General features: G+C 44.0%; 1 protein-coding gene across 4 annotated transcripts; it reads left to right on the forward strand.

Moving 5' to 3' along the window:
- The first annotated feature begins 1,863 nt into the window (after window positions 1-1,863).
- pgam2 (phosphoglycerate mutase 2) lies at window positions 1,864-14,391 on the forward strand. 4 transcript variants are annotated; one of them, XM_062961136.1, is made up of 5 exons: window positions 1,864-1,998; window positions 3,627-3,752; window positions 9,507-9,924; window positions 11,933-12,113; window positions 14,174-14,391. In XM_062961136.1, the coding sequence occupies exons 2-5, from the start codon at window positions 3,679-3,681 to the stop codon at window positions 14,341-14,343; spliced, it is 843 nt and encodes a 280-aa protein (XP_062817206.1). In that variant the 5' UTR covers window positions 1,864-1,998; window positions 3,627-3,678; the 3' UTR covers window positions 14,344-14,391. The 4 variants fall into 4 exon arrangements, with proteins under 4 accessions (XP_062817206.1, XP_062817207.1, XP_003224246.3 ...); XM_062961137.1 differs by lacking the exons at window positions 1,864-1,998; window positions 3,627-3,752 and adding exons at window positions 7,338-7,457; window positions 8,908-9,111; XM_003224198.3 differs by lacking the exons at window positions 1,864-1,998; window positions 3,627-3,752 and adding an exon at window positions 7,349-7,457.
- The last annotated feature ends 1,343 nt before the right edge of the window (window positions 14,392-15,734 follow it).

Raw genomic sequence — 15,734 nt, forward strand, 5'->3', positions numbered from 1 at the left:
ACTTGAGATTTCATAAGGATAAAGTGGTCCTGAGAACTGACGTCACTTTCTTACCCAAAGTCGTTTCTAGATTCCACATGAGCCAGGATCTAACTCTGCCAGCATTCTTCCAGAACCCCTCATCGCCCCTGGAGGTGGCATTGCATTCCTTGGACGTGAGGAGGGCCTTAGCATTTTATACCCAAAGAACTTCGGGCCACAGGAAGTCACCCAGGTTATTTTTAAAATACCGAGCGGATGCTCTGGGGACCCCAGTCTCCTCTCAGCGCTTGGCATCCTGGATAGTGTCGCTGATCCGATTAGCGTATAAACTAGCAGGCCAAGATCCTCCACAGCGGATAGTCGCCCATTCCACGAGGGCGTTGGCTACGTCTCAGGCTTTTCTTAAAGGAGTTCCGTTGGAGGATATTTGCAAGGCGGCAACATGGTCTTCTTCATCCACTTTCGCCACGCACTACAAGCTGGACATCCTGGCGAAGAGAGACGCAGCGTTCGGAAGGGCCGTCCTCTTCTCATGCGTGGCATGACCCACCGCCATTGGTGAGTAGCTTGTCAGTCTCCCATATGTGCGATTTCCACAGAAGCACCACGAAGAAGAAGATATAGTTGCTTACCTGTAACTGTGTTTCTTCGAGTGGTGTTCTGTGGAATTCGCACAACCCGCCCATCCTCCCCGCGGTACTCATGCCACAGTGCTCAGCTGCTTCTTCGCGGCTGGGAACTGGGGCCAGCCCCGCCCACCGGGCTATATATACTCTATTGGGGAGAGTGGGCGGGGCTTGCCGCCAAAATGTTTCATTTAGAGATTCTAGAAGGTTCCGGAACACTGCGCAGGCGCAGGGAAAATCCCATATGTGCGAATTCCACAGAACACCACTCGAAGAAACACAGTTACAGGTAAGCAACTATATCGTCTGTCTGTACTGCAAAGGCTGTTGCTAGTGAAGTAATACATGCCAAGAGGAAGGCCCGTCAAGCCAACCCTGACTGGGACCGCCTTCCACCTGGAAACCGATGTCCTCAATGCGGGAGAACATGCAGATCAAGAATAGGTCTCTTCAGCCACCTAAGAACCCACCCCCAAGACCCCACAGATGGAAGACAATTGTCCTCGAACTACGAGGCACCGCCTAAGAGAGAATACGAAGGCATTGTCCTTCCTATTTAAGAGTCCTTCCAGACAGGCCCTATATTCCAGGATCTGATCCCAGGTTTTCTGTTTATCCCAGATTATCTGGCAGTGGGGACTCATATATTTAATCCAGTTTAAAGCAGAAAATCTGGGTCAGATCCTGGGATATAGGGCTTGTCTGGAAGGGTCCTGAGTTTTCTCTTCCCCACATCAAAAATTTCCTTCAGTCCCCTGGTTCGTAACATTGCATTAAATGAGACTTGAGCATTTAGACATACAGCAGAGGCAGCCAAAGTGATTGAGGGAAGGCCGTCTCTGGGTCCTTGTGATGGAATCTAATGGAGAAGGCAACTGGCTTCCGAATCCCAAGTCCTCTGACCCAGTTCTGCCGCTCATTTGCATGCTGCAATATGATTGGATTAAAAAGCCAGCCGCAGACAGGACTGAACCACGGAATGAATATTTTTTTTTCCTTCTGCAAATAAATATGGAATGAATTAATGGTCTGCAGCTCCCATCGTCTCAACCCTGGATAGAATTGATAGAAGCCGTAGTCCAATATTGAGAAGACTTCATCTTCTGCCTCATGGGCAAACCTGCCTAATGCTTAAATGCAGTAGACATAGTGTCACAATTGTTATGCTCCCTGAGCTCAAGCAAGCCAAATATAGCCACTAACTATCAACTGTGACTCAGATGTCTTATCATAGTGGTTAAGCACCTTTATTTACTTAGTCACCTTTATGTATTCTCTCTCTGTTTCTCTCTCTCTCTCTCTCTCTCTTTAATTTCTTTTTAAAAAGTTTTCCAAGTGTAGTAATTGAGTTTTGTGATTTCATCGTGGACCAGTCTTGTACGAGAAGAGAGTGAGCTACTGTTTCTATAAACATTTTTAGGTACTGTTCCATTATCCGGTCGGAGGCCACAAGAAGGCGCTAGAGAGAGAAGGATAGTTCATTTTACAGGGGTGGAGGGTGGGTTGAAGAAGGAAAACCATTTACCCCATTTTCCTGTTATTCCCCCCACCCATATCACTGTAGTGGAAACAACCCTAGTTTATAACATGGGAAGGAAGAGGGGGGGGGGGGGGGAATAACCAGCGAAAACAAGGGAAATTGTTTTCCTCCTTCAACTCTCTCCCTGTAAAATGGACTCTCCTTCTCTCTCTACTGCCCTCTTGTGGCCTCCGCCTGAATAATGGAACAGTACCAATTTTTTATTATTGTTACTAGCTTGGGTTATTTGAAAGTCAGTTTTTTTAATTGTTGTTAAAGGTTGTAGCTTAACTGCAATTGACATCATGAGAAACTCCCTCAGTACTTAAAGTTTTTTTTATGTTGGGCAAGTTTGCTCTAGTAGATGCATCATTGGTGGGGTTCAGTGTGCTCTCTGGCTGTAGGGTAAACTACAACTCCCATTATGGTGACTCAGACCCCTCAAACCCCTTCAATAGGTTAAGTTAGTCATGGGGGTTCTGTGTGCCAAGTTTGGTCCAGGTCCAGCATTGGTGGAGGTCACCGTTTCTCTGGTTGTAGGTGAACTTTAACTACCAGAAAGGAAAGTCAACCCCCACCCCCCAAACCCCTTCACTAATCAAATTTCAGCATATCAGATCTGTGTGCCAAGTTTGGTCCAGATCTATCAGTGTCTGGGTTCACAGTGCTCTCTGGATGTGGGTGAACTACAACTCTCCCAAATCAAGGTGAATTTCCCCCATAGACCTCCAGTTTTTTCTTTGCTGGTCATGGGGGCTCTGTGTGCCAAGTCTGGTCCAATTCCATCTTTGGTGGAGTTCAGTTCTCACTGATTGCTGTTGAACCCACAACTCTAAAATGCCCAGGCCAATCCTCAAACCTCACCAGTATTCAAATTTGGGTACATCGGGTATGCATGCCAAGTTTGGTCCAGATCCCCATTGTTTGGGTTCGTAGTGCGCTCTGGATGTAGGTGAACTACAACTCCTATAAATCCCTCCAAAGATCTCCAGTATTTTTTCTTGGTCATGGGGGTTCTGTGTGCCAAGTGAGGTCCAGGTCCATCATTGGTAGAGTTCAGAGTGCTCTTGGATTGTGGGTGAGCTATACACCCCAGTACCAACAACTCCTATAAATCATGATGAATTCTCCCCAATTGTCTCTAGTATGTTCAGTTACTGATCAATTCCTTTGTTTGCTGTGTGACATAGAAAACAACAGGAAAGGGTTTGGGGAGAGGCAGTGGGCGGGGTGATGCAAATTCCACACCAATGGAGAGACTAAGAAACACTGGGATGTTCGTGGTGGAGGAAACACAGATTCTTTAGAATCTGTTTCACTCTCTTTTTATGCAGTATTCAATGGCCACTTCTGAAGGAAGGAAGGAAGAAATCCATAGTCACCTTAAGTCACTAATTCAGGAGAAAGGCAGGATTTTTTTTTAAAAAGTAAATCAATACATTCAAATGGTTTAAACAGAACAAAAAGTAAACTTAATTCTGTTCAAAATTAAATTTCAGTGAAAAGGCAGCTGCTCTTTGACTTGAATGAGAAGTTGAAAAGTTTGCAAAGATGGAGATGTTCATGTCATCTACGGAAACCAACGATTATCGTGTCTTTGTTTTGAGCGCAACAAATGCTCCAAGGTACGTGGTGGGATACAGAATCATGGGGCGCCGTACCTCATTCATGCGCTTCCTAAATCCTACTTGATCATATTGAAGCTGGCCTGGGAAGTGTAGAGCTCAGTCTGACTCAGTGTTGGAATGAAACGGATGATTTCCCTACCTTCATCACACTGTTAAATGTATCAGTGGCACTCAGCATTCTTTCAATAGATTTGGCACCACACTTTAATCATTAGGCACCACCCACCACCTCCCTCCCCCCCCCCCCCCCCCCCCGTTCTTTGTGGGAAAAACCCTCCTCTCTTTGAAATGTCAGCTGTTACGTGCCTTCAATTCCAGAAGCAAGGAAGCAGGGAGGGAAGAAAAGCTGTGATGCGTATTCCCCCCCCCCCTCTTTCTCTAACTCTATCTCTCTTGGCTGCTCCACTGAGAAGAGTGAGGTCCTTGGAAAACTATAACTTCCAGGACTGCATAGTATGGAGCTATGGTATTTAAAGTAAGGTCAAGCTGCATTCATTCCATAGTGTAAATGCGCCAAGAGAAGGGTATGGATCTTGGGAAATTATAACTCCTAGGAGGACTCCATCGCATGGAGCCATGGCATTTGAAGTGGGGTGCAAGAGCATTCGTTCCATAGTGTAAATGCACCAAGAGAAGGGTATGGACCTTGGGAAGCTCTAACTCCCAGGACTGCACAGCATGGAGACATGGCATACTACTACTACTACTACTACTACTAATAATAATAATAATAATAATAATAATAATAATAATGGCATTTAAAATGGGTCCTGACTGCATTTATTCTCCAGTGTAGATACATCCAGAGAACGATATGGACCTTGGGAAACTATTAACTCCCAGGACCACATAGTATGGAGTATGGTATTTAAAGTGGGGCCCAAGAGCATTCATTACATGATGTAAATGTATCAAGAGAAGGGTATGGACCTTGGGAAACTATAACTCCCAGGACTGCACAGCATGGAGACATGGCATAATAATAATAATAATAATAATAATAATAATAATAATAATAATTCTGCCACTTCTGTGACGGTTCATTTGGGTTTTGATGATTCCGTAGCCCACTTGTTGATGGATGTCCAGAATCAGCAGCATCCACCGCGGTCCTTTTTATCCTGGGCGACGACCGAGCCAGTATAGACTTCGTTTTGGTTTGATTCTCCATAATGCTAATGGGTTAGGTGCTCTTGGTTCCACTCCTCAGCTGAGGCCTCTCTGGCCTGGTTGGACCTGCCGGTAGTTACACTACCGCCAGCACAGCCCTCAGCGTCCTCGGAATGGTCAAGCCCCCCCACCACGTCAAGGTGGCACCTGTGGGGGAGTTCCTTGACAAAATTGAAGGAAAAGCTGATAAGGAGAAGACCTGGCTCTGGCTCATGAATGGGACCCTGAAGAAGGAGACAGAAGACCTGATCCTTGCAGCCCAGGAGCAAGCCATCAGAACAAAGGCAATTAAGGCCAAGATCGAAAAATCAGCTGATGACCCAAAATGCAGACTGTGCAAGGAAACCGACGAAACTATTGATCATCCCCTCAGCTGCTGTAAGAAAATTGCACAGACAAACTACAAACAGAGGCACAACTATGTGGCCCAAATGATTCATTGGAACTTATGCCTCAAGTACCACCTCCCAGCAGCAAAGAACTGGTGGGATCACAAACCTGCAAAAGTATTGGAAAATGAACATGCAAAGATACTGTGGGACTTCTGAATCCAGACTGACAAAGTTCTGGAACACAACAAACCAGACATCACAGTTGTGGAAAAGAAAAAGGTTTGGATCATTGATGTCGCAATCCCAGGTGACAGTCGCATTGATGAAAAACAACAGGAAAAACTCAGCCGCTATCAGGACCTCAAGATTGACCTGCAAAGACTCTGGCAGAAACCAGTGCAGGTGGTCTCGGTGGTGATCGGCACACTGGGTGCCATGCCAAAAGATCTCAGCTGGCATTTGGAAACAATAGACATTGACAAAATTACGATCTGCCAACTGCAAAAGGCCACCCTGCTGGGATCTGCGCGCATCATCCGAAAATACATCACACAGTCCTAGACACTTGGGAAGTGTTCGACTTGTGATTTTGTGATATGAAATCCAGTATATCTATCTTGTTTGCTGTGTCATAATAATAATAATAATAATAATAATAATAATAATAATAATAATAATAGACATACAGACACAGTACGACACAGCAAATGAGATTTATATGTTGGATTTCATATCACAAAAGCACAAGTCAAACACTTCCCAAGCGTGTGATGTATTTTCGGATGATGCGTGCAGATCCCAGTAAGGTGGCCTTTTGTAGTTGACAGATCGTAATTTTGTCTATTATTATTATTATTAGTATTATTATTATTATTATTATTATTATTATTATTATTATTAGTAGTGTTCTCTCACAGTTTTCCCGTTGAATAAAAGGCACAGACATATCATGGAAGGAAGGGAATGGAAGGGAAGGAAAGGAAAGGACCCAGAAAGGCTATGTTTTAAAAAGAAAATGTTCTGTCAAAGTAAAAACTTGGTGAGCAAAAGGTAATGCTTTCCCTAACAAGGGTAGTTTTGGCTCTTCCCACCATTTCCCCTCCCACAAATTGGGGAAACGTTTCATTTTAAACCTGGGAGAAACAAATGCCATCACATTAGAAAATTGGCCAAACATCCAGATCGTTGCCAAAAATCCGCTTCCCCACCAACTCCTGAAACGTCGTAAAGAATGCTGGCCCCCACGCTTAAAATACGCAAAGAATGCTCTATCCTACACTTGAAGCCAAACTCGTGTGATGGGAACAGGGGCTTCCCGGATTTTAAGTGTAGCGCTCACTGGAATTTAGTAAATGTGATGAAGTGAGTCCGCAGATCACAGGCAAAGTGATCCTGGTTTGAACATAATTTAGGCATTCATGGCACTGTAATGACTTGAGAACAAAGTCTATATATATAAAAGAGTGATGGAATCAGGGCACCGGACAAAACAGCAAAACTACAGGCCCCCCAACTTCGAAATTTGACAACACAACCCATCATCCACGGCTCTAGGTTGATACAACAAAAAGACAAGAAAAATGAAGTCCTAATTAGAGGGAAAGGAATAATTGTGTTTATCCAATAGCTGCCAGTTAGAGGGCTAAGCTCCGCCCACTTGGTCTCCTATCAACCCATTCAGCCCAGGGCCTCAGTTTCGCTGTTTAGTTTAAATTAGAAATGGTCAGAACATTAGAGACTCATCTCTGGTTGCTTGAGAGTTTGTATTAATGCTATGACAGGCGACTCTCATTTAACCGGCACCCGAGAGGAGTGGTTGATGCCGGATAACTGAGAGTCGTCTTTGGTTGCTTCAGAGTTTGTATTAATGCTATGTTAGTCAACTCATTTAACTGGCACCCGTGGGGAGCGGTCGATGTCGGATAACTGAGAGTCATCTCTGGTTGCTTGAGAGTTTTAAAGGCACCATGCTAGAGCTGGCCATTATTATTAAGGGAAAGCAGACTCATAGGACCACAGTGTGGATTTCCAGCCTGTCAAAGTCACCAAGGTGCAAAGAGCAATCGGAGGAGGAGGAGTCTGTTCAGCAAGCCCTGCTTCTGCCTGTGTGCTGGCGTAGCTGTTTTTCATCCTGACAATATATATACATATATATATACACAATACACACACACACAAAAGGGAAGACGTTAATCCTATGGTGAGTAATAGGCATGTGTTTATGCAAAATGTTTGTTTTATGAATAACTTGTAATGATTTGTTTTCGTTAGTAGATAATGTGATCATGTTGGCATGGATTGGATAGGACAGAACTTGTTCGAAGTTCAAATGAGGGCAAACAAAGCTGCCAGTTCTGGAGCAAAAAGTGTTTTTTGTATCTTTTAGCAGAAGGAAAGAGGAAGCTCCTCACATTTTTGGGTAGCATATGGACCTAACAAACCAAGTAGCGATTTCTATTATAAAAAGAAAGGAAAACAAATGGCGTTTCTTTGGAATGAATATAATCTCATCATAATTTCCTGGTAAAGGCATGTGGAATTGTGCCACCTTGTGGCCCACGGCTAAGTGCTCAGACTGTTATGTAGTATGCATATATGCATGTGTGTTATTGCAAGCTTTATCTGTACTGCAGGGATGGGAATTGTGTGGCCACCTGAATGTGCTTGAATTACAAGACCCAGAATCCATAACCAGCATAGCCAAGGGAGAAGGATATTGTGTGGTCGAAGGCTTTAATGGCTGGAATCACTGGGTTGCTGCGAGTTTTTCGGGCTGTATGGTCATGATGCAGAAGCATTCTCTCCTGACATTTCACCCACATCTATGGCAGGCATCCTCAGAGATTGTGGGAAACTAGGCAAGTGGGGTTTATATATCTGTGGGATGACCAGGGTGGGAGAAAGAACTCTTGTCTGCTTGAGGCCTTGTGCCAGCTGAACTGCTGACTTGAAGATTGCCGGTTTAATCCGCGGGATGGGATGAGTTCCCATCTGATCTGATAATGCACAAAAATCTATAATACAGAACAAAAATGTATGTGTATATACACTCTTGTAAAAATCCCAAGAAATGTAATACAAATCAGGTTTCTACAACTCTATATTAAAGTAATTCTATATTGCATATAACAAAATTGCTTTCAGGGTATCTTTAATACTTTAATATAGAGTTTATATACTTTAATTACTTTAATATAGAGTTGTAGAAACCTGATTTGTATTACATTTCTTGGGATTTTTACAAGGTTGTATATACACATACATTTTTGTTCTGTATGAGTTCCCGTCTGTCAGCTCTAGCTTGCGAGGACATTAGAGAAGCCTCCCAGCAGGATGGTAGCACATCCTGGCATCCTCTGAGCAACGTCTCTGGATGGCCAATTCTCTCACACCAGAAGCTACTTGCAGTATGTTCTCAAGTCGCTTCTGACATGATAAAAAAAAGTGATGAGGAGGATGAGTGACCATCCAGATGCTATTGGGCTGAAATTCTTGCCAGCCCTGAAATCCCAGCCAATTGAGAGGGATTATAAGAGCTGTCCTTTCACAATCACTGCATGTTTCCCAACTCTACTTCAAGAGTTGAATGGCCGATATTATACTGTCATACTGTTACCCTGTTCCAACTTGTCCATTTCTGCTTTCTCTAGCCTGGTGGGTGAGGGCTTGGAAAAAGTTACCTTTCTGAACTACAACTCCAAGTAGCCATGCTGGCTGAGGGATTCTGGGAGTGATGCTCTGAAAGGTAATGCTTCCAGGCTGCCATCTGTCCAAGAGACAAACTGCAACAGCGGTAGCATGGCAATCCATTCAAAGCCTTTGCTTCAAGCCTGGGGCAGCTTGTTGCCCAGAAGGTAAGCCAGAGTTTAACAACTCTCCTTTCCTTTGAGACAGAAGAGAGGAGCAACTTGTATCTCTGTTTCCCATCCCTCCCCTGGAAACAGGCTGTTCAGAGAAAAGGTCACAGCCTTTCCAGCTATTTCTGGACTAAATGGGAGGGGAAGCCTCTTCATTTCTATCACTTGCAAAGTGGGATCTCAGCCAGAATGGAAGATGTATGGTCTCACTCTTCACGAATGGCTGCCTGCTGCTGTCAGTCTTCTCCAAAACGGAGTAGATTGGCCCCAAGGGGGGGGGAGGTGGGACAGTAAGGAGAGAAGAGTATAAATGGTGTGAGCCTTTGGGTGGTTCAGGGCCAAGGTTGTCTGTCTCTGCCTGTTGGGGTTCCCACCGTCTTCCTCTCTACTAGAAAAATGCCAACCCACCGGCTTGTGATTGTGAGGCATGGAGAGAGCACCTGGAACCAGGAGAACCGTTTCTGTGGCTGGTTTGATGCCGAGCTGAGCGAGAAAGGGCAGGAGGAAGCCAAGCGCGGGGCCCAGGCTGTCAAGGATGCTGGCTACGAGTTCGACATCTGCTACACATCCGTGCTCAAAAGGGCCATCCGCACTCTGTGGTACATCATGGATGGCATTGACCAGATGTGGCTGCCCGTGGTGCGCACCTGGCGCCTCAACGAGCGCCACTATGGGGGCCTGACCGGACTCAACAAGGCCGAGACGGCAGCCAAGCACGGGGAAGAACAGGTGAAGATCTGGAGGCGTTCCTATGACATCCCACCGCCCCCCATGGATGAAAACCACCCTTACTATCAAATCATCAGCAAGGTCAGTGCACAACCTGTATATGCTTTGCAACCAAACCTGGCTCAGTCTCAGTTAAGATTCATTTGCCACCAATCCTCCAAGGACTGGCAAAAGGCAAAACATTTTGGGATGGTCCTATTCCCAACAATGGATTTTTCAGCTCTTGTTATCTCCATCAGTGGTACAGGTATAATTGCTGAACTAAATGCATATGCTCAGACCAGGAGACTGCTTTCAGAAGCAAAATGAGCACACCTTCTTCTTTATATGTAGTAGATTTGTGCACCCATTGATCTGTCCTGCTCCCTCTCAACTTTCTTGATTTTGGCAGCATTGAATCATTCTTTATTGTTGGTATTGTTAAATCACCAGATGTAAGAAACCCGTACTGATCTTCTGTCAAGCATTATAAAATCAAACTGTGGTTTCTGACTTATTTTCTGACTACACTGACTTTCCAGCAACCATGTTAATTTGTCTGAACTAGGAATTCTGTCAGTTTTGCTTTCCCCAATAGAAATTTGACTTCGTACATTGAAGCCCTATAATTATCTGCCCAACCCATGACCCAGAAACACTCAGCATGAGAGATAGGTAATTTTTATCTTCCGGACTACATAGCTTTGGCTAACCCATGGCACTAATTCATTTGTTCAATGTAAAAATAAAGTCTATCCATCTGTAATACAGTCTTTTCTGTTTTCTGATTCTGTATACTATGTATGGAGCCTCAAGCGATGCAGTGGGTAAAACCGCTGAGCTGCTGAACTTGCTGACGGAAAGTTTGGCGGTTCAAATCCGGGGAATGGGGTGATCTCCTGCTGTTATCCCCAGTTTCTGCCAGCCTAGCAGTTCAAAAACATGCAAATGTGAGTAGATCAATAGGTATCGCTCAAGCGGGAAGGTAACAGTACTCCATGCAGTCATGCTGGCCACATGACCTCGCAGGTGTCTCCGGACAATGCCAGCTCTTGAGCTTAGAAATTGAGATGAGTACCAATCCCCAGAGTCAGACACTACTAGATTTAATGCCAGGGGAAAACGGTTACCTTTCCCTATACTAAGTACGTATATTTGTTACATGCAATAATATTATTATACACAATTCATATGCTTTTCATTAGCCAACATTAGCTACTGTGATTTATAATGTGGAGAATGGAAAGCAACAACTGTGTTGCACCTGAGAACTAATGACACCAAATGATAACAAATGGAATCTGCTTTCTTATAAAGCTGTTGGTTTTTACATCCCTTCAGTTTCCCAAGATTATAAAGAGGATTCTTCTTAACCTGAGAAGCACTCATCCTGCTTCTATTGTAGATATTATTGCCATGTTTTCCCATGCCAGATTGAAACTGGGAAAGCATGATCACTTCTCTGATTCACAATATATATTTGTTCTACGATCAGTACCATAATAATAATAATAATAATAATAATAATAATAATAATTATTATTATTATTATTATTATTATTATTATTATTATTATTATTTATATTCCGCTCTATGTCCCTGAAGGGACTCAGAGCGAATTATAGGTACACATATGGCAAACATTCAATGCCGTTATTAAATTGACAAAGAAAGTACAGTACATAAACAGAAGCAAGGCTTCCTTTTTTTTTCCATCCCCGGCATCTGGAGGCTGTGCTCGACCCGGCCATTAGATGTGCTGTTGTTCCATTCTTCCATGCCGAGGAGCTTGTAATTTGTGGACACCTTCCTGATTGAATCGTTGGCATGTTTTTCAAACTGCTAGGTAGGCAAAAGCTAGGCTGACGGAAGGAGCTCACCCTGCCTGTGGCTTGAATTGCTGACCTTCCGGTTGGCAAAATCTTCTGTAGCTGGTGGTTTAACCCGCTGTGCTATACGCCTGTAACTTTAGGCTGATGAAAATGTATTTATGCTTGTTTCCTGCCTCCTTCCATCTGCAACTGGTATTTTCCGTCTCATTATTTTATTCATGGATCCAAAACCCCACTACAAGATTTAACCATTCCCTCTTTTCCTTTGCACCATCCAGGCCCGACGTTATGCTGCTTTGAAATCTGGAGAACTGCCTTCTTGTGAGAGCCTCAAGGATACCATTGCTCGTGCCTTGCCCTTTTGGAATGATGAGATTGCTCCCCAGATCAAAGCCGGCAAGAGAGTATTAATTGCTGCCCATGGCAACAGCCTTCGAGGGATTGTCAAGCACTTAGAAGGTAAGGGTCAACCTATGCAGCACCTGTCTTGAACATACAGTGCCAGTATTCTTCCATTCCACCTGTCTTGAAACCTTCAGGGAAAGGAGCCACTAAGCAGAGTTGGGACTCTTAAAAGATAGAGAAAGATAGCCTCATAGAATTATGGAGTTGAAAGAGACCACAAGGACCATCCAGTCCAACTCCCTTCTGTCATTGCTCTATGTCCTAGGGCCCTTCCATACAGCCATATAACCCAGAATATCAAGGCAGATAATCCACAATAACTGCTTTGAACTGGTTTATCTGAGTCCACGCTGCCATATAATCGAGTTCAGAGCAGATAATGTGGGGTTTTATACAGCTGTATGTCTCCAGAGCAGCAGAAAATAAACTTGTCTACTCCTCAATACCCTTTCAAATATTTAAACATGTTTCTCACATCCCCTCTGGCAGCAGAAGCCGATGAGACAGTGAACAGTGGTAATGTGTTCTAAGACAGACTTTGCATCCTACCCAGCCTGTTCTACTCCTATAATTGCAATAGTTTGCGCCATTACCAGTGTTGTAATGCAATTGAATTACCAACCTGTTGGGCTTCAAAGTATGAAACTACAAGACGAGCACGCCTTCAAAGACTGGTTTAGTAGGAGATGCTTGCAGAGCGTCCCCGAGGCCAGGGTATCAGAAAAGACGGCTGTGCCCACTATCATGAAAAGCTATATCACTTACAGGTGACCTTTAGTTAGGCTGATGGCCAGGGCTGTGGCTTCCCAGTTATGCACTCAGACTCTTTCACTTGGACATTTACGGCTCTTGTCAGTCTTGGGAAACACTTTTATCTGTCTTGCTGCAGGAAACAATCCTGAATAGCACAGGGCACCTTCCCTTATGGAAGGGAAAAGTAGTCATGTTGACGATAAGAAAATTTTTCAAGAATTCCTATGTGTGTAAGGCCAACCACAAGCACACAAAAATTAGTGTATACATTTCAGATCTTTGGATCTCCTTTCTCAAAAGGTGGAGAAACAGACATGATGTTGAAATTGTAGCATTGTTATGATGTTTTAGGATGGAATAAAACAAGGAAGGTCTGCTCAGATTCAAACCAGGCTTTATTGCACAAGATTAGGCAACCCCGGATGCAGGAAGGGCTGGGGAGTATATTATTCTTGCTTGGGAAAACATAAAAAGACCAGTTTACTAGTAAAAAAATGAATGGCTATAAGCAGACAGCGAATTCACATGTCTGCAGCAGTGCGACAGATGACATGGGGTGCTTCTTGTCAAAGCAAAATCCTTAGCTGTTGATAAAAGAGCCCAGTGCTCTTTGACACGCAGGCTGCTGAAGGTTGCATTGCTATTTCCAGTCTGGAGTTGCATTACAAGATTTAAGTCTAGTACAGCAGAGGAAGGTCTCCTTCCCAGGCTTGGCAACTACTTTCTTCTTATTATCAGTCCCGGCCGGTAGCCTTTCTGCCTACTGCCTCTACCCTAAGATTTTGTTTCCCTGACCTCTGTGAATGCGCCTGTCCCAAATGTCACAGCCATTCCATGAAGGCTTGCTACAGTTTGAGAAGAAGAAAAGGCACCGAATGGTAGAGGTCAGGCAAGGTGACACACTCCTGTATGTCTGCAATTCCCATAATGCCCTCTGCTGGTGGCTTCCTAAGAGACTTCATCTCCTCCAATGGAATTTGCAAAATGCACGTAGCTTACTGTAATCAGTAGAAGTGTGCAAAGCTTTTTGGGAAAAAAAACATAACTTTTTGGAAAAGGATGGAAATCATAACCTTATTGAAAAATGATGTCATATCCGTTTGGCAAATATGAATCTCCATAGACATCTGGAGACCACCTTTTGAAAACCACTAGTCAAGAAAAGGCATGGCCTTGTTAAAATTCAATCCTTTGAACAAGTGACTTCTGGGATCTAATTTGTATTTCACAAAAAGTTAGTTTTGATCACTAATAAAAACAGTGCAGGCTAGTTACTTTCGTGAGCCTATTGCAAAATCTGGTTTTGAGAGAGAATAGGAGAGAATTGTTGACCTGTTTCACCCCCCAACCCCTTCCCCCAGGGATGTCTGATGCAGCCATCATGGAACTCAACCTTCCAACTGGGATTCCCATCGTGTATGAATTGGACGACAACCTGAAACCTACGAAGCCCATGCAGTTCCTGGGTGACGAAGAAACCGTAAGGAAGGCCATGGAAGCTGTGGCAGCCCAGGGCAAGGTCAAGAAGTGAGAAGAAGAGGGACAAGGCATTGGTGAAATAAAACATCTGAAAAACTCACTTGCATGATTGAGATTTGTCCAGTCAAGGGAGAGGTGTGGCTGACATTTTGGTGTGTTGATTATAGAATCATGCTATATGTACATTACTGGGAAAGAAATAAGAATGTGTCATAGCTGAGGAAACGGAGTTTGCACATGGTAAGATACTGTCAGTGGCCTTCATTGGAACGGGTGTCCTTGCTTCATTTGAAACATGCATAGTTCATCCTCAGTGACGAATAACTAATTTCCATTTTGTAGGGTAGTTTGGGGGCATTTTAATAAATTACATTCAAAGTACAAATACACATTGAATAATAGAATGCACCGCATAATTTCAAAAGGAAAATAACAGCAAAGCACTTGTATAGAACATGAAAAGCAATAGATCACTCTTGAAAAATGGTGTGCCATAAAATTTGATTGTAACCTGTACTCAAGACAGGAGGCTACTGTTAGGACTTCTCCTGAATTCCCCACCTTGAGGACTATTCCCGTATTCCCCATCTTGAGGACTACTCCCGTAATCCCCATTTTGAGGACTACTTCCGTAATCCCCATCTTGAGGACTACTCTCATATTCCCCACCTTGAAGACTACTCCCGTATTCCCCATCTTGAGGACTACTCCCGTAATCTCCATTTTGAGGACTACTCCCGTATTCCCCACCTTGAGGACTACTCCCGTATTCCCCACCTTGAGGACTATTCCCATATTCCCCATCTTGAGGACTACGCCCATAATCCCCATTTTGAGGACTACTCCCGTAATATCCATTTTGAGGACTACTCCCGTAATACCCATTTTGAGGACTACTCCTGTATTCCCCATCTTGAGGACTACTCCCGTAATCTCCATTTTAAGGACTACTCCCGTATTCCCCATCTTGAGGACTACTCCCGTAATCTCCATTTTAAGGACTACTCCCGTATTCCCCATCTTGAGGACTACGCCCATAATACCCATTTTGAGGACTACTTCCGTAATCTCCATTTTGAGGACTACTCCCGTAATATCAATTTTGAGGACTACTCCCGTATTCCCCACCTTGAGGACTACTCCCGTAATCCCCATCTTGAGGGTTACTCCGGTATTCCCCATTTTGAGGACTATTCCCGTAATCTCCATCTTGAGGACTACTCCCGTAATCTCCATTTTGAGGACTACTCCCGTATTCCCCATCTTGAGGACTACGCCCATAATACCCATTTTGAGGACTACTTCCGTAATCTCCATTTTGAGGACTACTCCCGTATTCCCCATCTTGAGGACTACTTCCGTAATCTCCATTTTGAGGACTACTCCCGTATTCCCCACCTTGAGGACTACTCCCTAACCCCATCTTGAGGATTACTCCTGTAT

The sequence above is a fragment of the Anolis carolinensis genome, unplaced genomic scaffold (assembly GCF_035594765.1).
Source record: "Anolis carolinensis isolate JA03-04 unplaced genomic scaffold, rAnoCar3.1.pri scaffold_8, whole genome shotgun sequence".
Lineage (NCBI taxonomy): Eukaryota > Metazoa > Chordata > Lepidosauria > Squamata > Dactyloidae > Anolis > Anolis carolinensis.